Source organism: Mus pahari, chromosome X, assembly GCF_900095145.1.
Source record: "Mus pahari chromosome X, PAHARI_EIJ_v1.1, whole genome shotgun sequence".
NCBI classification, from domain to species: domain Eukaryota; kingdom Metazoa; phylum Chordata; class Mammalia; order Rodentia; family Muridae; genus Mus; species Mus pahari.
Genome location: NC_034613.1, coordinates 147038935 through 147063911, shown reverse-complemented (window position 1 = coordinate 147063911; position 24977 = coordinate 147038935). Strand labels below are relative to the sequence as shown.

The window sequence follows — 24977 nt, the reverse complement described above, 5'->3', positions numbered from 1 at the left end:
ACCTACAGGGTTGCAGCCCCCTTCAGGTCCTTGGGTACCATCTTCTTAGGTAGATTGTATTATTGTACCTGTCCTACACATGAGGAAATTGTGGTAAATCGGGAGTCAGAATTAACATTGTCTAAGTTCAATATTGTCATGAAAACTATAATTACACAATTTAAGAATGTATGTGTAAGAATTCCTGTCCCTGCAATGTAGTAACTATAAATTTATTTTTAAATAAATAGAAAACTTGTTTTTCTAAAAAAATAAATAAATAAAATGATCTTGTATTATCAATTTGAAGAATCTTTAGAAAGTATGTATATGTGTAGCTACAGAAAAGCATACATATGTATATAAATGTATAAACTCAGGTATTCAAAAAATTCAACTCTATCACCAGTTGCATGAACATTTCCTGCAATGATTCAGTATTGATGCAAAACCTAATAGTTCCTATCAATAATTATAAATTTATTTCTTAAATGATAAAATTGCAGAATAAAGTAAAACCAACCCATGCTTTATAACAGTAAAGAGGTAAGAAGACATATAAACTTAGTAGCTAAATCAGAAGTCCTTGCAAGTGAACTGATGTGGTCAATATTGCTTAAACAAAGCAGAGACTGCTGAAAACATGGGGCAATGCTCTGAAAGATGAGGGGAATTTCAGTTTGCAATATAGGAAACTGGGATTGGTATGGCCTAGAAAAGACTTGAGCAGTGGTTCTCAACCTTTCTAATGCTGAGACCCTTTAATATGGTTCCCCATGTTGTGGTAGCCCCCAACCATAATTCATTTTTGTTGTTATTTCATAACTGTAAATTTGATACTGATATGAAATGTAATGTAAATATGTATGTTTTTAATGGTCTTAGGTGACCCCTGTCAAAGGGTCATTTGATCACCCAAGGGGTCCATGACCTACAGTTTGGGAACCACTGGATTAGAGAGAAGTCAAATGGCTGTGTAGTAAAATCAGGGTGATGTTTCCTATAGAATGCTTGTAAGTATTCAATAGATTTTCAAGCACATTGTATGGTATATGACACTTGTTTACTTTGTCTTTTGTGGCATTAGAGTAAGTGTTGCTACTGTAATAGTCTTGAGGTCATGGCTGTTTGCATGACAGGTGGTTTTCTAGACCAGAGTGGTGATAGAGGACAGAAGGGACAGAGAAAATACCTGTGATAGAATCCGAGAAAGAGCAACAGTGATTGTGGAATTTTGGGTGAACTTTGGATTTTTACAAGAATGGGAATCCAATGCATGCATCTTGATATGAAAAGTCTGGAGAACCTTAAGTGACTGCTTTGAGTACACTGGAGAAACTTGACCATTCATTTAAAAAAAGGGGGGGGGGTACGTTAATTGCTAGAACTGAGACGTAGACAATGGCATAGCACTTTCTTATATATGAATTCAAATATATCAGCATATGCAGTCAACTAATTTGCTGACTTGAAGACAGCCTCCCAAACCTATTATTGCCTGTAATGAACGACTATATTCACTAATCACAACATGCAGTCTTAACAGTGCTCACGGCATCTAAAAAAATCATGATACAGGGATTTTTCTTTAGACTCAACACATTTTTCATTCAGAAACCTGATTGGCTGTTCGAAGTGCCCTGCATGATATAAATTGGGGCACAGAGTTGGAAGAAACCATCGGATCAAGCATCCCTGAGCTTCAGACAGAAAGTCACTGAGCATACACTCAAAGGTATGTGGATTTCATTCATAATTTACCATCTTCACTGTGGTCATTTCTTTTTCCGAATTTTATGTTTTGAATGTGTGAATGAATTGCACATTTCTAATTCTTTGTGCCATCCACACCATATGTATTTCTTCAGTTTTACTATAATTAAATTATAGTCTTAAATCATTGAAATGAAGTTTTAACTTTATAGTACTTTAACTTTATGTGTTTGTATGTACTTCTATAAATTTTAGGACAAGCATTCCAAAGTCTTTTGGGAGCCAGATTTTACACAAAAATGTGTATTTGCTTTTTAGTTATGATACTGTTTTAACAGGCTGAGGGTTACTTCTTTACAAAATCATGTTAAATAATATCAAGCGTGAATCATTTTTCTTATTAACTCAACCTTTGGAGGAAAGAGATCTAGAAGTTAGAAATCCTCAATGTACTTTTCATAGCTAACACCAATGCATTTTACATTCATATCCTAAATTTACCTTCAAGGTGTTGTCAAAAACCAATGTGCATATTTTAGGATAGCTAAAGTTCTTGCTTCATGTTTCAAGGGCCTTAATATGTAGAAGAATTACAGTATAGTTGACAAGCAAGAAGAGGGTGCTACTGGCTTAAGTCAGAACTCTTTAGGTAGAAATCATTCGGCAACCCTTAAAGAAGCTTAGAACTGTAACACTGTTCTCTCTCTTTGGTTTAAGCATGTCTTCTGCTTCAAACCTGAAGTTTAAAGGCATTATGAGAGATTCTTGCCTAAAATTCTACAAGTGGACCTAAACCCACTCTGCCATTAATCCATTCTGTAAAATTATTCAATATTTTTTCTCAAATGACTACTCCATGTATTTAACAGTAGCAATGCTCAAGTGGGTATGCCTCCCCCCAAAAAGAAAAACAACATTTCTATCTCTTCTTGTTACGAAAGTAGAAAATCATGTTCATTTATCTCTTCAACTTTTATATTCAACCTAATTCTTTTAATCATTTTGTATTGATTTCATCTAGCTTCTAAGCATCTACAGGCTGTATAAGTATAGAAAATGGTTTGCAACATCATTATTGTAGATCACTTTTGGTCCTCTAACTCATTAACCTTCAGCTTCAGCTTAGTTTTTAAACAAATAAAAGCATTGCAATATTAGGACTTCAGAGGCAATGATACATATTGATAACTGGAAGTTCCACATGAATGTCACTTTACCAATAAGGACCCCACCTTCTTGTTTATTAGCAAGACATTAATGTGGATTATTTACATGTATGAAACATAAGTATGTTCATGTTTTTTAAAGTTTTTAAATGGCTGGCATTGATTTACATTTCAGAACCATCAAGAAATGGGGACCTGGATTTTGTTTGCCTGCCTCCTGGGAGCAGCTTTTGCTATGCCCGTGAGTAAAACACCCCATTTACTAACTGCATCCAATTAAATAAGCTTGGAACTAGAAATCTGCTCCCATGGTTGGTAATTTTCACTGTGTAACACACTGCAAGATCTTATATCCCCAAGTATCTAAGTGTTGAAGAAATCCTTTTTGAGTTTGTTAAAAAGAAAGTCAGGAATGTCTCCACCTTAGACTGTGATTAAGTACAGCTGAAGTGGGGACAAGTACTCAAGATTTTAACAAGTATTTGACCCCCAGGAGATTTTCCTGTAACAATTGGCTTGTAAATAACACTGCCCATCTCTGTAAGTAGTTATCTATTTGAAGGGACCCTTGAAAGGCTTCCAGAGAGTGTTCACTTGTTTTAGGAAAATATAACAGCCAAAAAAACAACAACACAAAAAACAAAAAACAAAAAACAAAACTTTAAGGCTTAATTCCTCAGAAGTTCCAAAATTTATTTTTGCCCTCCAGATGCCACTGCTGTTGTCTTTATACATTAAAATTTCTCTTCTTGTGCCACTTCAATGAAGCCCTCTACCTTTGGTGGATCTGGTTACTCCTTATATAGGATTTGGCATTAATAAGGTACTGGAATCCTGCCTGCCTGTGCCAAATACATATTGACAGCATGCAAATACACTACCAGATTTGTACCAAAGACCAGGAAGTCTGGTCCACTCTCTAGACACAAGTACATAATGGCAGAGAGCTTAGATCATATGCCAGCAATACTATTCCATGATATAAAGAGCAGTTGATACTACTCCTGTATACCAGTAAGCTTGTATATCATCCACTCTTCTCTCACACACAAAACCAAGATTTTGTGCTCTGCATTCCTGAAATCTTAGTCCTCCAAGGTGCTCCTGCATTTACAAACTCGACCCTTTCAATACAAAACTCTCAGAGAACTTATATCAATACAGTTTAGGGAAAACAGTTACCCAACTGATGTAATTTATATTCAGATGAGAGTGAATAAATTCGTTTGCAAAACATGAGCATTTTGAAACAGTAAAGTTGAAATGACCCTTAAGCAGCTTTGTGTCTGAGGGAGGTTTTCAGCTTTATGCTCACAGCTTTCTGTCTCCTGCCCCCATCACCAGGTGAGGGCATCAGAAACTCCATAAAGCAGGAATTGGTTAGGCCCCTTCTTTGGGAAGCACAGAGAGTCCTGGTTTAGAAAATTGTTAAGGGTGCTTTTTATTTGGAACTTCTAAATTTCTGCCATAAATCATTGACAATAATAAACAGGGTTGGCCTTGAACTTCAATAAATCAATTATTTTATTGTCCAGGGGATGGACTTAGAATATTTATATTTTATTAGTCTCACCTTGTTCTCACATCGAACAATGGAGTTAGTGTGTTATTTATTTACTTTGCATGGTAATTACTAGGAATCCCTTTGATTCTTGAACATTTAACCAGCTGATCTATAAAGGAACCCTCTGTGAAACAATTCCTGGCTTATTGTTCTTTTTAAATTGTGCCACAGAAGCAGACCTCTTTTCTTAACACAGAGGGAGTTTGATCAACAAGTAAATGGGTAGGCACAACAGGGAGGAGTCCTTTGATAGTTGATGGGTTTAATGATCTCTGGAGGAGAAATGTATGCTGCTTTCTGCATCTAGGTCTCCCACTAGAAGACTATAGACCATAGGGAAATTAGTTACTCAGACTCTTTAAAATGAGAAGGTTTCTTCTTCACAGCATACATGCTCAGACTAAAGGTAGACCTCAAATACATTCTGCAAACTATGTGTGTGTGTGTGTGTGTATGTGTGTGTATTAAAATAGCTTTAAACACCTTAATATGAACAATTGCATATTGACTTAATCTCTTTCTTTCTCTTCCTTTTTCTCCTTCTTCCTCCTTTTCTCTTTCACTTTGCCTTCTCTCCTTTCTAAAAAAGCTACCACCTCATCCTGGGAGCCCTGGTTATATCAACTTAAGCTATGAGGTAATTTTTCTATTTGCTAATTTTGACTATTGTTTGAGTTAAAGATTCCCTGAGTTCTGTAAAGAGTGGTGTATTGATTCTTCATTCAAGATGTTTCTCAAATGGTCACACTTTTTCAGTTCCCACCAGCAGCTTTAAGCCCTGACTGATGTCCTCAAACCTGCATTTCTCCGCACCTTACTACCTGGTCACTCTGAATTAGCTTCTATTTTTAAACCTAGTTATAAATGCATCCACCATGAACTACCACTCAGGAAGGCTCCATGATAGGGCAGAGAGTGAACTCAGCTTCAACAGTCTTGTTCTATGCCAGCCTATAAAATTCAAGGAGTAAGTAAGATGTTAAAATCTTTTCTAGCTGGAAAAAAAATTGCTGATTCAAAGACATCCACACACTGTGTGTGTTTCTCATTGGCTATGCTAAGTGATCAATGAAAAGTGATTTACAAAAGTCTCTACAGAGTGATGGAAAGCAGAAAAAGGGTTCTAGAAAAAGGGTTTGGAGTTCTCCTAAACTGCTTGCAAACTATATGACCATGGGAAAATCAATTTCCCCCTCTGGAACTTTGACTTCCTCACTTAAAGAAGGGAAACAATGATAACTACATTTCCAAAAAATATATATATATATATATCATCCAGAAGAGTTTGAAAACTTGAGTGAGATTAATAGCTTTTTGGTGTATTGGTTAAATGATGTACTATATGAAAGAGCTATCTGAGACTAATTAATAAGACTATACTGTCTAGAAGGAATGAAACTCTTTACTTATCTCATGGGATCAAATAAAAAACCTAAGTCTGTTAACTCATATGTGCAGAAGAAAAATGTTATAAGAATCTGAGGCAAATTTTAGTGTTTTATCTGAAAAGGTTGATTGATATATATGACCAAGAAATATATGTCTGAAGGATGAAAGACAATGTTTCTACCTCATTTTTCCATTGTGATATCAAATAAACAAGTAATGATTATTATATCACATTATTATAAGTTTTCAATTGTTTTGCTCTTGCAATGAAGAGGAATAAATTGAATTACTGCTTTTGTTACTTCAGCTGAGTGAATGAACCTACCTGAGTTTTCATAGCATTATCTATAAAAGTGAAGGTGATACCTGCCTCCAATCATGCGAGAAAGCATGAAAAGTGTATGGGATGGATGTAACACAGTGCCTGACACATAGAAAGCATCCTACAAATGTTTACCTTCTTCTTTCTTTTGTAGAAGTCACATTCTCAGGCTATCAATACTGACAGGACTGCATTAGTGAGTCTATATTTCATACTGCATTAGTGAGTTTAGTATTTAGTTCATATGTAATTAAACTGAATCAAACGCATTCTAATGTCTCTTTCTCTTAAGGTGCTTACCCCTTTGAAGTGGTACCAGAGCATGATAAGGCAGCCGGTATGTAAACATTTTGTTCTTCCTCCCCTTAAGAGAATAGACATGTGTTTTAAGTCCCCTTTTAACTGAAATATCATGTCTACTCCACCTTCAAACACTAATGGGAATTTTAGTTTGTAAAAGGTCATATCTGTGTACACTGTTAGAAATTCTTGCAAAGGGAAAATGACTAAAATATTCATAAGGTCATAATAACAAACACTACTGCTACTTCTCCAGTTAGAAATCAACTGAGCCAATGGTAAACCTGACTCTTTGTTTCTCACCAGTATCCTTCCTATGGTTACGAACCCATGGGTGGATGGCTGCACCACCAAATCATCCCTGTGCTGTCTCAACAGCATCCCCCGAGTCACACCCTTCAGCCTCATCACCACCTCCCCGTGGTGCCAGCTCAACAGCCCGTGGCCCCCCAGCAACCAATGATGCCAGTTCCTGGCCACCACTCCATGACTCCAACCCAACACCATCAGCCAAACATCCCTCCATCCGCCCAGCAGCCCTTCCAGCAGCCCTTCCAGCCCCAGGCCATTCCACCCCAGTCTCATCAGCCCATGCAGCCCCAGTCACCTCTGCATCCCATGCAGCCCCTGGCACCACAGCCACCTCTGCCTCCACTGTTCTCCATGCAGCCCCTGTCCCCCATTCTTCCTGAGCTGCCTCTGGAAGCTTGGCCAGCGACAGACAAGACCAAGCGGGAAGAAGTGGTGAGTATACCTTGAAACCAGCAAAAGACAAATCCTTGGAAAGTGACTTAACAGAACTGGTCCCAGAGTTCTAAGTTTCAAAATGAATCAGAGCCCAGAGTTGCAGAAACCATAGATCTTTGCTTTTCTTAGTCCAAGCATACATTATATTTGTTTTGTTTTTACGAATGAATTTGGTGACATGGCTTCATAATTAACACTATGGGTCTTATGGTATATTTAAATTCTAATTATAGAATTCTTACCAGTATATGTATTACTGAAATGCACACATTTTAAGAGTAACAGAAGATGTTAATATCATGTTACACACACACACGCACACACACACCCACACACACAAACACATCAAAGGCTTGAGTAGTTGAATAGGCTAAAACTGCAGGAGGAATATAAAAGGAGTAATTTTGAGAGCAAGGAGGACAGATATTTGAACAAGCTGAAAGAGGTAGATGGAAACTATCTTTCAAGACTTAAAGGGAGATTGTCTGTCTAAAATGATCATTCAACTTGAAAGTGGCTATAGGCAATGCTGTTAGGTTCCTTTTCAGTACTAGGATTCCATAGACTAAGAATTTGACAAGAGTTTCTCAGAATTTAGCATTAAATGCTCCTATGTTACAGAAAGCTCTTATTAAACAAGGGAAAAGTAGTTAATAAAATGATCCTTATGCATGCGCGCGCATACACACACACACACACACACACACACACACACACACACACACACAAGTAACATATATGAAATAATTTGATTATACTATGCACATGCACCCAAATGTGATTCCAATTTTTTAGGTGCTATTAATGATTTACTACTCAGAATCAGAAAGAAGTGAGGGAGGCATGCCCTAGCTTGTGAACCAGGACATCTAGGTTCTAGCCCTAGCTTTTCCCTCAAAAAAAAAAAAAAAAAAAAAAAAAGAGATGGTAAGGTGCAATGTTAACTGCCATTTTGAGGGTGTTTTCCCTCTTTAAGGTGAGGAAAGGAGAAGAAAAAACAGATAACTTCTAAAACTTAGAATTAATGCCACCATTTCCTTATATACTGTCATGAATGTCTTCACAATCATAAGCCTGTTTATGGAAAGGAGGCAGAACTTTTGAGAATTGACTGGAATTGAATAACTTGGTAGCTAGTACAGATTATCCTAGACTAAGGTACACGCTCTCTGTTTGCATGCAAAGTGGGTTCATTTGTGTATTTACTAACAATTAACACTGTAGATTTGATCATGAGTTTTATCTTGCCAAACATATTTGTGGAAAAGTGAATTTGGGTAGGTAGTTTGATCACCTTAAACTCAGTATCCTCTTGCTTAAAATTAAAGTAAAAATATTGATGTTTGCCTAGAGTTGCCTTATGGAAAATAAAATAAGTAATGACATTATAGCAGGCAACACTTGATGCAAAGTGGAAGCTACTAATATATTGTTAATATGCCTTAGTGATTTCAACATAGAGAACTTCTATTTAATGACAAGACAAGAAACTTCAGAAATTACAAAATCAATTAATGGTTGAACATTGTTTTGAAAAAAACTGAGGCCATAACTTATTATTGTAAATGGTATTCACTAGGAATGTTTGTAAATTATGTTAATTGTTCCTTTTGCTATATTTTTTCAGGATTAAAAAATTCAGAAAATGAGAGAACCGAAGTGGATACTTTGGTTGTTTTTAGGAATAACTCAAGAACACAATGATTTGTGCCTACAATCACTTAGTAAATTCTGTAACTAAAAATAAGTATCATTAGCAGATAATAAAATGTTTTAAAAATCATTCATGTCTTTGTGTTGAATTAAATTTAAAATTTCCTATCACTTGAGAGAAGAACTTATAAGTGAATATTTGTGAATAATATAGGGACTGGTCATTTGCTTCTACAAATTGACCATATAGCAGGCAAATCATGACTCTATGTCTTCTTAGGGAACCTTTATATTATCTGCAAAGTTTTCTTAAAATAGAAATTTGTACATCATTAACAATAGCCAAGAAAGTTAAAAGAAATAGTTAAGCATGGATAGTCACTGAACCTGAACCAAATGAAAGCAAGTTTAGAAGAAATATTCTTTACATTAAAAAAGATAAACTTTAAGGAATGTTTATATTCTAAATCAAATTAAGACTTGGAACTTTAGCTTTATTCTTCACACCACATCAGTAACCAAAATCTGGTCTTTTGATCTCATTCTGTAGAAAAATATTTTGAGTGAAATTATGTGATATATATGGTAATTCACTGAAATTGAAATTATTAAAATAATTATTTTTCGTAAGAAAATTAATAGCAGAGCCTCAAACAGAGGATTGCAGTGATTTTATACACAAGTCATTTCTTTCACTTCATAATCTTTAAGCTGATTAAGTCTACCACATGGTCTTCAAAACGTTAACAGATGTGTAAAATGGACTCAAAACAAGTTTTCTTCCCCACTCATATTTATATTTGAATCATTTTTCCTCTTACACCCACACAAAATTGTAAACAGTCTTTGCAGGATTTATGTTACACAGCACTCACAGTAACTTTATTCCCGTACCTTCATGATTAAGGTCTCTCTTAATCAATTTCTGGAATGAATAGCTTTCTCTGAGAAGATATCAATATGCAAACAAATTAGTTGATTTTAAAGAACAAAATGCAGTAAGAAAGGTAAAAAAGCATTTAATAAATTAGCATAGGCCACTTCTAATCAACATGGTAAATATATCTCAAGCACTCTCTAGACTAGGTACTAATGTATGTGATAGTGAAAACAGTAATTCCCTATCCTTAGGGTTCTAGAATCTACCAAAGGGATGCAATAACCTAGCCGTCAACAGTAAAGGATGTTCAAATGGCATTAATCCTATGGCATAAGTAAAGTCAAAACTCTATGGCACAGAGAAGTCACTATTAGTAGCTGTTCATCAGCTTGCTCAAAACTCATTCCTCATTGATAGAGCTGGAACTGATCCCAGCATGTGGCCTTTCACCTACTTGGGATTGAGATGTGCCCTCTCTACTACCCAGGGAGTGGAGGTCCATTCATCCACACTAACTATGATATCAGTTTCCATACTTCTTTTCTGTTATTAGTTGAGGGATAGGTTGTGGTCTACCATGAATATAGAATGAGGGCAAAAGACAAGTTTCCTGGGAAAGAAAAAACACTTAGGGATTAGTTCTCCCTTTTCTTAAAGGATGTATGGATATACTCTAGAGAAAAAAAACTGATGTTCTTTTGATCATTTGTTTGAAGTTGTGATTCATGGAGCTGTGTCTGCTGTCTTGTGATCAAAAGCTGGAAGTAGAAAAATAAAACCGCCTGGGGATCTTGGTGGAATCATTGTGTCCTGAAATTCCCCATCCCTGGGACCACTTAGAGCTCCGTGCTTTCCTATTTCAATGAGAAGTATGAACTGTGGAACTTAAACAGAATTCTCATATTTGTAGCCCTGCTGCATAGTATGGCTCTAACTCTTCATGACTCTCTCTAAAAGATGAGGGTATTTGTACTTGCCTCAGATCATGGACAACTTATGGAATGTGCTGCATTATTAGTGACATAATATTTGACATAGGAGCCTTGGACTTGTATTTAGTTGCTTTCTTTTGTAGAACTCACATTCTCAGGCTATCAGTACTGACAGGACTGCATTAGTGAGTATATATTTCATACTAGATTAGTGAGTTTAGTATTTAGTTCATATGAAACAAAACTAAATCAACTGCCTTCTAATGTCTCTTTCTCTTAAGGCGTTTTCTCCTATGAAGTGGTACCAGGGCATGACAAGGCATCCGGTATGTAGACAATTTGCTTTTTATTACTTTAAGTTAATAAGCATACATTTCAAATATCTGTATTAATTCAAATATGTTTATTCCAATGTATACACTTAAGGCTAACACTGCTTATATTCTGTTGTGGGTGAAATGGTTTCAAAGGCCATAGAATTCACAGGCATATTATAATATCTATGTGGTAAACGTGCAAAACTTGAGGGTTTACAATAACTTTTGATTTTAATGGACATCCAATTTCAATAAATGCCTAAACCATTGCTCACATGAACTTTTCAAACTTTACTTTTGGGCTTCTGTGTACTTTTTTGTATGCTTTATAATATTGGGTTTGTACCATACTGAAGAGTTCAACTTCTATAAATGATTCTAATTGATAGAATTGTGCATAGCTCATATATTAGAAAATAAAATGGAAGATATACCCTAATAATCTAATTTCAACTGATATTTCTATAAATATCAACTTTTTAGCAAAAATTGAGGATGGATATTTTTTAAAATTCTGGAAGTAACTATTATTTATCAAAGACGGTAGTGGTTGCCATACTACTATACTCAAAATGTAGATACATAGGATGACAATGCAATAGAATGCTTAAACCAGAGCTATATATTAAGTGATAATTAGGTTTTATACCAGTGATGTCAAATATATTAGTCATGTGTGGGCATTTATATCTCAATGAACTAAAAAGGAACAAAATGTAAAACTTAGTTTTTTGACTATAGTTGATATATTCTAAGTGCTCAGGACCCAAACTAGGCAAATAACTACCATATAGGACAACACTGCTAATAACTGAGAGTTTTATCACTGTTCTTCTATATACTACTTTCTGAATCAGACAAAGCATATTTATTAATTCCAATATTTCAAACAAAAGATGACACAAAACAGATTAACAGATTGGTTAAATGTGAAAATTTTCAGTTCTCCATAAGCATGTCAGTAATCATTATCATGAAAGATGATTTTCCTAAGAATTAGAATAGTCTTTTTCTTTCTTTTGTCAAACCATGTACTGATGGTTTCTCCTCTAGTTCCCTTCTAAAACAGGCAAATCTGGAATTGAAATAAATTCATTTCCCTGCTTGTAATAGAATTGTTTAGCACCAAATGAATGGTGTTTGAGACTTTGAACCAGCCACATCTGGACAGGAGCTAGGTTAGGTCTGACCTTAACCTGCAGCTTTATTGGCAAGAGGTAAAGTTTAAGCTGATTAAAAAACGTGAAACCACCACATTTTTTTTACTCAATTCTGACAGAGATTTATTGGCTGTAACTGCTAGAAAAATTTGCACTCTCTTTTTTTCATTGTTTAAAAATTACAGCATTATTAGGGCACACACATGTTTGCACATACACATGTCCATTGGGTTTACCTATAGAAAAAAGCACATGTGTGGAGACAGGTAACATTTGAGCAACTTAAAATTTTAAATGTCTTTTCATCATTCCAACCACTTAGAGAATATATAGGGATGACATTAGCTATTACTAACAAGACATATTACAGTTTATCTAATAAATTTTTGGGAAATAAATCAAGTTGCTCATATTTCCCCGTGAAACATGTTTATATCTACTTTTGTAACTCCATACAAAATGTATCTACAGACTTTCCCCATAAAGACTTTCCCCTTGGTAGGACACAATAGGAGAAAACACCAAGTTTGAATGCAAATACAAAACTTGAAAAGGTATGTGAAATATTAAATAATTGTGTAGATTATAAAAGTAATATGATGTTCCACTTATCTTAACAGCTTAACATGGAAAGCACAACAGAAAAATGATTCCAACCACTCTCCTACCCTTCCAGAACATAATGGCATGTAGTAGTGTTCAATATTGCCTTAATAAAATTCTCATCGGCTTATATTCGTGTGGATTTCTTGTTACTTGGAGGATTTCTTTTGGGGAGATTTAGTTTCTAACCCATCTCCGTTCAAAACAAAAACAAAAACAAAACTGTAACCTTATCAGTAGGGGTTATTGGCTGAAATTTGGATATTCAAAAAGCTTGCTGTGAAGAGTCCACAGAAGATTCATGTAAAACACCTGACACTTACAAAAGATAAATAACAATTGAGGCTTATAGGAGAGAAAGAGTTAAAGCTAAATAATATCCACCTCCTTTGTTTACAAAACCAAAATCAGTATAGCACTCCTACCAATATCCCTGTCCTTTAATGGAAAAGTGAAAGGAAAGAGGGAATGAAGAGAGGGAGAAAGGGAAGTAATCACTGTGGGGTTAAATATGTATCTTTTTCTTATGAGTTAAGAATACCTCAAATAATATCAAATTACTTCAACACCATAAAACATCTATAATCCTAATCCATAATCCTGTATTTGGGTGTGGAGTGTGAGTATGCTGGGGCTATTCAAGTGTTCACACAAATTCAAAGATGGTTTCCAGTGTAGTGACTTTACAAGCAGAGCTTCTGATTCATAATTATCATCATAGCTGTGGAAAGTTGGATAAATCTCTTTTCCCTGTGTCTCAATTTCTTCACCTATAAATTGTACTCATATCTTTCTTTGAGTCTTTTTTGGGGGTGCAGTGGGATATAATCTTCTCTCATATAATACATCCTGACCACAGTTTCCACTTACTCCACTTCTAGCTCGTACAACCTCCCCTCTCCCCCAGATCTACTTGCCCTCTGTTTCCCTTTAGAAAAGAGCAGGCCTTCAAGAAACAACAACTAAACATAACTAAATAAAATACAATAAGACAAGGTGAAATCCCTCATATTGAGGCTAGACAAGGCAATCCAATAGAGGAAAAGAATCCTAAGAGCAGGCAAAAGAGTCAGAAGTACACTGCATCTCACTATTAGAGGAGTCTCATAAAACCAGAAAGCTAACAGCCATAATGTCCACTAAATTCAGTCCCTGCTGGATGCAATTACTTGTAGGGGTGTGTGTGTGTGTGTTTGTGTGTGTACATGAGTGTGTCTGTATATGTAGCATGTGTATGTGCATGTGCAAATGTGTGCACATTTATACGAATATATTTATATTTATACATTTTCATTACTCACTGTGACCTTGCATGATCTCCACCACATCTGATCTTCCAGATGCTGTTTTGTCTACCCCCAATGCCAACCTCACTCTCCATTCCCCACAATAGGGTATTATGGTATGAATTCATCATGTGTACATAGTGATCAATTTCTGAGTATTTTTCTATGTGGACCCCAAACTTATCATTGAATGGGGAAACCATGGTATTTGTTTGATATAGAAGTATTCACAACACATCTTGGGAAAGGTCTCTGCTGAGAATTAATGCTCCCATTGATGAGAGAGCTGATGCACAAGGATGGATGCTCTCCTGATACATGGTACATGGAGACAAGTAGAAAGGATGTTATTTTCATTTTCAGGAGTATCTTGAGTTATTCATAGGCCCCCATCTTTCTCGATTCGAGTGGATAAACTGTAAACTTACGCATGGCTAGTCTCAAAGGAAATAAAAGGAACCATCTTTCATTGGTTAGTTCTGAGAACACTACAGTGTGAAATAAGTATGTCTTTTTGAAAATATATCACTGCCACTTTCCAGTATTCCTTCTGCAGTCATGTACAGCACATACTTAAAGGCTTTTAAGTGATTCTAAGAAATGCACCAGGATGTGCATAATGAAAATACCATTGAAATGTTCCTAGCACGACAGTGAATCAGAACTAATTGGCTAATATATTCTCTCTACTTGAAATTTAAATGCTTAGAAAGGATTATAAGAAAAAAGCTCAAATATATAGTTATATAGTTAGTACAGAAAGAAAGAGAGAGAGAGAGAGAGAGAGAGAGAGAGAGAGAGAGAGAGAGAGAGAGAGGCTTTGACTTTGTTTCCTGCTTTGCAGCCTCCACAAATGTTAACTAGTGGGGCAATGGTCCAAACTGGCTCCTACCACAGGGTTCTGACTGAAGAAGGAAAGGAGGAAATGTTTGCAAGTTTGCACAGCTGCATGCAATAACAAACTCAGGCTCTACAGGTTTACAAAAATCTCATTTTCTGCCTGTGATGAGGAACTTGGCCTCAACCTGGTTTCCACCATGATTCTTTTTACATCCAAAAATAGGTACAAGAGAAAACTTCAAAACCTATTTCATTTTTTTCCCTTAAGACATCACTCAGTTTTCAAATACTTATAATATATTGCTACTAAAATGTGCAGTTTCTGTCCACAGGATCTACAGAGATGGTTAGAAATTAAAAACGTTTTTCTGCCTTTGTGGCTCATTCAGGTAGAAAACAAATATTTCCAACAAAGAATAATCAGAAAGCAGGAAATCAAGTTCACAAGGTGAGTCAATTGATGGCTGTTATTATCAGTAATCAGAAACAGAATATAAAACCTTTCTTGGCAAATGGAATCATTCAACAACCTGCAAATAATATCAGACTTGTAAGAGCAGAGAATTTTATTCAGAAACAACTTGTCATTTAATAACCTACATTGTACATATGCAAAGTATACATGCTAAGAAAAACAAAACTATACGGGAATGAATTGAAATGAAATGCTCACATTGTTTGATATCATACATAACTGATGATTAGAAAAGCTTGTGATTTTTAACATGATGGTGTTTAAAAAATTCAACAAACAAATATTTGCTGTTACTTCAGAAGTTATAGAAACTTTGTGTGTGTGTGTGTGTGTGTGTGTGTGTGTGTTTGTGTGCATGTGTGCGTGTGTGTCTGTGCGTGCATGTGTGATAAAAGCAAGAATTTTTAGCTTATTGAACATTTTGGTAATGTTCTAAACTATCTAAGAAAATATTACATTTTTAGATTTCCTTTGAAGTCAGAAAATAGGGCATATGAAAATGAGAAACAGTAAGGTATGTTCCAAAGGCTGCCTCTATCACACACACAAGGTTTTCTGAATGAACCATCTGCTTTTCTTCATGAAGTAGCCACAAGGAAAGTGACAGGCCACATTTTATGGTTAGCATCAGAATGCAATGAAAGTTTATGATGTCACAAAATCAGCAACACCTGTGGCAACACTTTCTCTTGTCGCCTATTATCATCATTATACAGTAGTCAAACACAGAAACTCAAAATTTCGCAGCAGCCAGGATACTTAGTGTCCCTTCTGTTTTGGACTGTTCAGGTGACACTGCCAAATCTGATCATTAGGACTCTGTTAGTTATTTGTGACTGAAAACTATTAAACTAGAATACCATTGGGGAATTCACAACATAGTGAAGCCCTATGTATTTGAAAGTCAAATATGGACACATTTCTAATGTTGAAGAAACTCAAGAGAAATCGAGAATCCTTCTTAAGATTTGTTGACATTCCATTGCAGTTAGCCTTGCTTGAAAACCCCAGACCTTAGTTTGGAGCAGCAGTTCTGAACCTGTGGGTAACAGTCCCTTGGCCAAACGATCCTTTCAGAGAACTCACATATCAGATATCCTGCATATCACATATCTACATTATGATTTATAACAGTAACAAGATTACCATTATGAAGTAGCAACAAAAATAATTTTATGGTCGGGGGTCACCACAGCATGAGGAATTGTATTAAATTGTTGCAGCATTAGAAACGTTGAGTTCCACTGTTCTAGAGCAACAGGAAGAGAGAGATCTTAACAGTCATCAATACCTTCTGAACCTAGAACTTAGAGGAGATGCAAATGCTGGGTGGGGTGAGCTAAATCAAGATAATCCTTCCAGTATAACTGCATCTCTCCTTTCCCTCTTTATCCCGTCCTTCTATGGGATCCTTACTTCATGAAGACATCCATCCATATAATGCTGGCTTTGGTCTTAATCTGCTTTTCACAAGAGGTACAACACAAAGACTCTGAAACACATAGGCCATATCTTCTTACCTCTTTGGGGCATTTACATCTCAGTAGCAACAGCAGCTCCAGACAGAAATGACCCCCCATACTCTCCACACAGAGTTCCTGTCCAGTGTGGGGCAGAGAAGGAAACAGGAGGCAAGGGTACTGCTCAGTGCTAAAGGAGCCAGCCAGCCAGGCTCCCAGGCTGGAATGCATGGCAAGAGGCCCTGGGAGGGAGAAGGCCTTGGGTCACTGTGATCCTCTGAGTCAGAAACCCTGGGGATCTCTCTGCTCTGAAAGGCCTTCCTAGGCATAAGAAGCCAATAGATCCAGAAGAACATCTAAATGTTAAAATGTTGAAGCAAGTGATTTTATAAACATATGGTCATTTAGAGGAGACTCTAGAAATGCAATATGAATGTTGGATGAAGAACAAACCATTTAGAGAAAATGCTTGCACACATGTGTAAGGGATTCCCATTCAGAACACATAAAATCTTTCTTGCAACTAAAATGAGAAAGAGTAAAAGGGCTTAAAGAAAATGGAAGAAGGATCTAAACTGGCATTCCTCTGAAGAAAATGCACAGGTAGCTAATAAGCTCAGGAAAAGGTGTTCAGCATCAGGAGCTATCAAAATCAGGAGAGATAACACCCCCCCCCCACACACACACACTGAAATTATTTACAAAAGGATTGGTGAGAATGTGACACCCTTAGACTGCACTACTAGTGGGAATGTAAAAAGCTTTAGAAAACAGTTCGGTGGCTTCTCAAAATATTCAACAGAGTTCTATGACTCAACAGTTCAACTCTAGGGTATAAACGCAACAGAGCTGAGGATATAGATTTGTATTTAAACAAGTATGTGCATGAACATTAGAGCAGCATCATGCATAATAGCCCTACAGGGAAACAATCCACATATTCATCAACTAATGAATAGATAGATAAATCATGGCATGGGTTATACATATATACGTATATGACATATATATATATATATATATATATATATATATATATATATATAGGTATACGTATATGACTCCTATATATATATATAGGAGTATCATTAGGTCATTATGGGAAATGAGGGCTGAAACAGGCTACAGTGTAGACCAGCCTTGACAACATAATGTTGATTGAAAAGTGTCCGGCCCAAAAGATCAGATGGTGTGATTCCATTTCCAAGAAAATTTCAAAACAGGTACATTTATAGTGACAGGTCAATGGTTGCTAGGTATTCAGGGAATGGACAGAAGACAGTGATGATGGACAGGTGCAGCTGCTTTTTAGGAGTGATGAAATTGTTCTACAATAGAGTGTGGCAGTGATCCTGTGGATGTAACAATGATTTATTCAGTTTAAATGGGTAAGTTGTATGATATGTCAATTTTCTTTTGATAAAGCTGCTTCATTTAAAAAACAAAGAATGAAATGCTTTCTTATTCCCTCACAACAACCCTTGCCTAATGATGTGAGGCTATTCAGAAATTCCCATTGCTCCTGTAAAGTCAAGGACCACAAAAGCAGGCTTCTATTTGATGATAGAACTACAGCAACTCACAATGAGAAGTAGGAATTGGAGGCCTTCTTCTCAGTCACTGAGAGTAAGTATTCTGCTTCAACTCTATAGTCCATCCCTGCCTCTTCCTGATGCCTCCAACCATGAACACCATCTCCCATTCTGCACGCACATGGCTTCATCTATAAGAGTTCTTTGGAACATACACTTATTCATAATTTTTTAAAAATTTGTGGATTGAATGACATTTAGTTCCAGTGGAACAGCTCATTGTTGAAACATTATTATTATTATTATTATTATTATTGCAACTTATTATTTTGCTTGACATTTTATTTACTTATTAGCAAGGAAAGAATCTACTTTTTAAACCTTGTTTAAATTGATTTTGTGTATGCGTGCATGTGTGTACATGCGTGCATGTATGCCTCTGTGTGTGTGTGTGTGTGTGTGTGTGTGTGTGTGTGTGTGTGTATGTGTATGTGTGTGTGTGTTGTTTAGGTGAGAAGGCATCTGTGGATGTCAGATTTTTTCCCACTACATAAATCCCTTTGGTCAAACTCAATCATCAGGCTAGGCATCAAGCACCTTTATCTTCTGATCCATCTCACAAACCCCATGAATCTACTCTTTCAAACATTTTTTTTTAAGTTAGAGCATTGCCTCCAGGAGCTAGTGTCTATGTTAACAATTTTAAATTTGCTAGTTGCAAAAAAACTAGCAAGAGGTGACAATGAAGAGAGCAGTCACTGAGTTCAGAAAAACCTTGGCATCCTTATTTAAGTCTATCATTCACTGGACCTGAAGCTGAGCTTATGAAACATTTATTAAAATTACATTAATTTCCATTATATTTATTATTATTACTTGTTTGCTTTTTAGTCTTTATTTCTCCAAGTGATTCTTGGGCATAGTGGATCACTGCTTATAAATGAGTTTATTAGTGCTACCTTGTTCATTCTAACTTGAAGTGAAGTGCAGATTTTGCTTAAAAGAGTGTCTTCTACTAGTAGGGTTAACACTCCAAGGGAACAGCTTCCTAGTCACTTCAGTTAACCATAAGGCATGGCTTCTGGAATTTATCACATTTGTGCAATAGCACAACTATGTAATTTTTACCTATTCTGGATTAGTCTTCAATGTTTCCACCATAATGGCCCTTGATATTATCTGTCTTTTGAAAGATGACTCCACTGCCCTATAAAAGATATTGTTGGATGGGAAAAGTACACTTTTCCTTGAAGAAGGCTATAAAAAAGAGTGTTCCTGAGACAGTTCCTCTGTGTCCCTGTTTTTACTGAAGCCGCCATACAAGCTTTTCTCTCAAGCAAACCAAAGTGTTGTATAGTAGATGCTGAACAACAGAACTCTGAGGCACATGCTATCTTACTTTTTACAGCAAAATAGGGGAAATCAAAGAGTTTATTAATTTTATTCATTGGCATATAATCAGTGACTCAGAAAATTTGGCCAGTAATCAAGTTTGCAAATTTCTATGGAAAATGAGCTGTGTTTGGCAAGCTTCACGAAATATGAGGCTGATAAAAATGTTTCATGCTTTCTCAAGACCTTATGCCACTGAGTGGGATTGGAAAATATTGTTTAAATGTCCATTTAAACACCATCAATAAACAATTTTCTTTATCTGTAAGAATTAATGAAATTATGTTTATTTCAAAGCATAACTTGAACTAAGCTTCTTTGAACTTAGATTAGGAGATAGTGTTTCACAGACACCACAGACATGGATCAATCTAGTTCAAAAGAGTTCACGTCAAAGCCAAAAGTGTTGGTAGAGTACTTTATTTTACATTGTGGAGAATTTTAACTGGAAATTCCATTGATACTTAGGTTGTTAGGTCATGAACTCACAAGAAAAGAAGAAATCAAAAGAGATAAAAATATTATTGTAACTTCCCGAACCATTATATAAAAGAACATGATGATGAATTCCACTGCAAAGTTCATGACTCTCAAATATTATCACCTCTAAGTCAATCATATCTCTCTCTCTCTTTTTTTAATGGAATTGTCTATCCAACTGCCTTCTTGACCCTCCCACCTGGTATCTCAGGTCATATCAAACTGCTTACTTTGCTTTCTGGCAAATTTCTTTATACCCCACCCTCCTACATCTTGAGAAGTGTTGATGGTTGATAAAGCATTTATCAATATTCCTGGCTTGTAGTGCCTTATCAAGAATAGTTACAGTTGTTGATGGTAATGACTATCACTGAAGATAAAATGATGATTCTCAAGCTTTTATAACATAACAAAAGGCAAGGAGGGAAAGAATCAATGGGTTACTATTGCACTTAGAACAGAATTCATCCATACAAGACCCTCCCTGTACAAAACCATCTGGCTACCTTCTTCACCCTTTTGTCTGTTGCTTATCTTTCCCTTTATTCTTAAGAATTTGATTTATTTAAATCTCAACTATCACCTTCCCTCCTGGTCCCCCATTTCAGAGTTCTTTCCCCCTTCCCCATCTCCTCTAACAGGGTCTCCCCCCAGGTATCCCTCTTCCCCTGGGCATTAAGTCACTACAGGATTAGGCATATCCTCTCCCCCTGAGGCCAAACAAGGAAGCCCTCTGCTACATATGTGCCAGGGGCGTCAGAACAGCCTGTGCATGTTCTTTGGTTGGTGGTTCAGTCTCTGGGAGCTTCCAGGGATTGAGGCTAATTGACACTGTTGGTCTTCCTATGGGGTTGCCATCCCCTCCAGTTCGTTTAATCCTTCCCCTAACTCTTCTGTAGGGGTCCCTGACATCTTGGTTGTGAGTATTTCCATCTCTCAGTCAGGTGTTGGTAGAGCCTCTCAAAGACAGCTATGTTAGTCTCCTGTATGCAAGCACAACATAGCATCAGTAATAACATTGTAATAAGCGTCAGGGTTTGGTGTGCACACATGGATGGATCACAAGTTTGGGCAGTCACTCGTCTGCCTCTTTCAATCACTGTTCCATTTTTGTCCCTGAATTTCTTTTAGGCAGGAACAATTTTTGGTTGAAAAATTTGAAGGTGTGTTGGTGTCCTTATCCCTCCACTGGGAGACCTGTCTAACTACTGGAGGTGGTCTCTTCAGCTTCCATATCCCCACTTTTGGGCATTTCAGCTAAGGTCACCAACATTGATTCCTGGGAGACTCTCACATCTCAGGTTTCTAAGACTTTCTAGAGGCTCCCCTAACCCCAGGTAGCTGCATATTTCCTTTCATTCTCCTGGCCCTCTGGGCTTCTCTCCTATCTCCCCCTCCTGCCAAATACCTGATATTACCCTTCCCCTTTTTCCCTTCCACTCCTCTCTCTCACCCATTTCTCTCCCACCCATTGCCTCCCAAGACCATTTTTCCCTTTTTTTTTCAATTTTTTTATTAGGTATTTTCTTCATTTACATTTCAAGTGCTATCCCAAAAGTCCCCTATACCCTCCCTCTGCCCTGCTCCTCTACCCACTCACTCCCACTTCTTGGCCCTGGCATTCCCCTGTACTGGGGCATATAAAGTTTGCAAGACCAAGGGGACTCTCTTCCCAATGATGGCCCAGACTAGGCCATCTTCTGTTAAGTTGGATTTAAGCATCCTCACTTGGGCCTTCTTTCTTGTTTAACTTCAAGAGTCTGTGAGGTATATCATGGGTATTCTATACTTTTTGGCTAATATCAACTTATCAGTGAGTTCATACCATACATGTCCTTTTGGGTCTGGGTTACCTCACTCAGGATGATATTTCTAGTTCTATCCACTTGCCTGCAAAATTCATCATGTCCTTGTTTTTAATGGCTGAATAGTATTCGATTGTGTAAATGAACCACATTTTTTTGTAACCATTCTTTTTTTTTTTTTAAGATTTATTTATTATATGTAAGTACACTGTAGCTGTCTTCAGACACTCCAGAAGAGGGCGTCAGATCTTGTTACGGATGGTTGTGAGCCACCATGTGGTTGCTGGGATTTGAACTCTGGACCTTCGGAAGAGCAGTCGGGTGCTCTTACCCACTGAGCCATTTCACCAGCCCCTTTTGTATCCATTCTTAAAGCACTTAGTTAGGGCCAATGCAAGTTCTGGCCTGCTTAGAGATTTCGTCTTTCCTTGCTTCCTATGCCTAGGCTGCCTTTCCATGACATTTTCCCATGGCTGATTCCTCTTTCATTACATCTCTGCTTAAATCACATTGGTTCAAGAAAGCATTCCCCGACCTTTCCAATCTGAAGTCAATGCTCCCAGGTCTTTCAATCTCAATCTTTTGTTCATTTCTTACTAACACTTATCTCAACTTATAATTGCTTTTGGTGATTGTACATTCATTTATTGCTTTCTGCTTGGATTGAAAGCTTCACAATGAAAAAGATTCTCACCTCACTGTATGTTTACCCTGTAACATTCTGTTTTATAAAGAATTGGTGATGAAAATTTTGAGAAATAACTCAGTGAGCAGAAGAATATTTGGGTGATAGAAAATATCTACATAGACCCAAGGTTCTCCAAAGGTAGACAGAGGTTGGACACAATCAACCTGATTAAGGTCTACATCCCTAAGCAAAGCACTTACTTTTGAAGCCATCACTTTGTCTCTCCAAAAATTTATATAATCTTGGTTTTAAGATGATTCAGGAACAATGAATTTATTGGATTCTAGATTGGTCATGGTTTTAAAGTAGACATTGTATCTGTGCAGGAATACTGGCTAATGGAACAGAATGTACATTATTATATTCCACACACACACACACACACACACACACACAATATATATATATATATATATATATATATATATATATATATATATATATATAAAATATGCAGGTATACATTTACATTAATTAAAAAAAGACAGGAAGTATCCTCCCAGCTTGATGAAAAAGACAATGTTTTGTTTTTGCTTTCTCTTTTAGGGAAGTATCTCACATTCCAGAATATGAGATTAGATCTTAAGCTAAAAGTAAAAGAACAAGAGAACAAATAGTTATCTTTTTGAAGTCACAAAAGTATCACTTATATATTCAAATAACAAAGCTATCTCATGAGAACTTGCTGCTTCCATTTTCTATATGTTCTGTTATCTTCCCCAACACCTGCAGATCTTTCAACCTGAAACTCATTTAACATTAACACAAGCTTGAGAACTTGTCTTCTGTCATTTTTGGTGATGTTCTTGCCTTCAAGTAACTTCCATAACTGCTCATCACTTGGCAGATCAATCATGCCTCTCATTAATATATTGCAGGCTTTCTAGGGCTTGGACCCAAACCACCATTAAAACTGTATTTAGTGAGCTTCCTCCAGGAAACCCGATATTCCAGGGAAACAGAATTTCACATGCAGTAGATTCTCATCTCACTTTTCTTTCTTGTCCAACTGTGAAATTCCCTCTCTTTATCATCCATCTAGGAAGTTTCTCCTATTTTTTAACAAGATTTTATTAGATATTTTCTTATAATAACTATATGCTCCCCCCCCCGCCCTGCTCCCCAACCCACCTACTCCCAATTCTTGGCCCTGGCATTCCCATGTACTGGGGCATATAATCTTTGCAAGACCAAGGGCCTCTCCTCCCAATGATGGTCGACCAGGCCATCTTCTGCTATATATGCATCTAGAGACACGATCTCAGGGAGTACTGATTAGTTCATATTGTTGTTCCTCCTATAGGGTTACAGACCCCTTCAGCTCCTTGGGTACTTTCTCTAGCTCCTACATTGGTGGCCCTGTGTTCTATCCAATAAATGACTGTGAGCATCTACTTCTGTGTTTGCTAGGCACTTACATAGCCTCACAAGAGACAGCTATATCAGGGGTCATATCAGGAAAATCTTGCTGGCATATGCAATAGTGTCTGCGTTTGGTGGCTGATTATGGTATGGATCCCCGGGTGGGGCAGTCTCTGGATGGTCTGTCCTTCTGTCTCATTTCCAAACTTTGTCTTTGTAACTCCTTCCATGGGTATTTTGTTCACCATTCTAAGGAGGAACGAAGTATCCACACTTTGGTCTTCCTTATTCTTGAGTTTCATGTGTTTTACAAATTGTATCTTGGGTATTCTAAGTTTCTGGGCTAATATCCACTTATCAGTGAGTGGATATCATGTGAGTTCTTTTGTGATTGGGTTAACTCACTCAGGATGATATCCTCCAGATTCATCCATTTTCTGAAAACCATCCAGTGGATAAAAGACAGCATTTTCAACAAATGGTGCTGGTTTAACTGGTAGTTACTATGTAGAAGAATATGAATTGATCCATTCTTAGCTCCTTGTACAAAGCTCAAGTCTAAGTGGATCAAGGAACTCCACATAAAACCAGAGACACTAAAACATATAAAGGAGAAAGTGGGGAAAAGCCTTGAAGATATGGGCACAAGAGGAAAATTCCTGAATAGAAGAACAATGGCTTGTGCTGTAAAATCGAGAATCCACAAAAGGGACCTTAAATGGGCACAGGGGAAAAATAAATTAACAGAAAAACAGTGGCCTGTGCTGTAAGATCAAGAATCAACAAATGGGACCTCATAAAATTGCAAAGCTTCTGTAAGGCAAAAGATACTGTCAATAAGACAAAGAGGCCACCAACAGATTGGGAAAGAATTTTTACCAATCCTAAATCTGATAGGGGACTAATATCCAATATATACAAAGAGCTCAAGA

At 36.8% G+C, this 24977-nt stretch overlaps 2 protein-coding genes across 8 annotated transcripts in view; one reads left to right on the top strand and one right to left on the bottom strand.

Annotated features, from left to right (window-relative positions):
• Nucleotides 1-24977, bottom strand: part of Arhgap6 (Rho GTPase activating protein 6) — a 488517-nt gene that overhangs the window by 106560 nt on the left and 356980 nt on the right. The gene's annotated exons all lie outside the window — the stretch shown is intronic.
• Amelx (amelogenin X-linked) lies at nucleotides 1659-12855 on the top strand. 6 transcript variants are annotated; one of them, XM_021187417.1, is made up of 7 exons: nucleotides 1659-1714; nucleotides 3034-3099; nucleotides 5012-5059; nucleotides 6426-6470; nucleotides 6740-7177; nucleotides 10927-10971; nucleotides 12743-12855. In XM_021187417.1, the coding sequence occupies exons 2-7, from the start codon at nucleotides 3046-3048 to the stop codon at nucleotides 12770-12772; spliced, it is 660 nt and encodes a 219-aa protein (XP_021043076.1). In that variant the 5' UTR covers nucleotides 1659-1714; nucleotides 3034-3045; the 3' UTR covers nucleotides 12773-12855. The 6 variants fall into 6 exon arrangements, with proteins under 6 accessions (XP_021043076.1, XP_021043081.1, XP_021043078.1 ...); XM_021187418.2 differs by lacking the exons at nucleotides 10927-10971; nucleotides 12743-12855 and adding exons at nucleotides 6288-6329; nucleotides 8808-8963 and having other exon boundaries at nucleotides 1662-1714; XM_021187422.1 differs by lacking the exons at nucleotides 10927-10971; nucleotides 12743-12855 and adding an exon at nucleotides 8808-8954 and having other exon boundaries at nucleotides 6812-7177.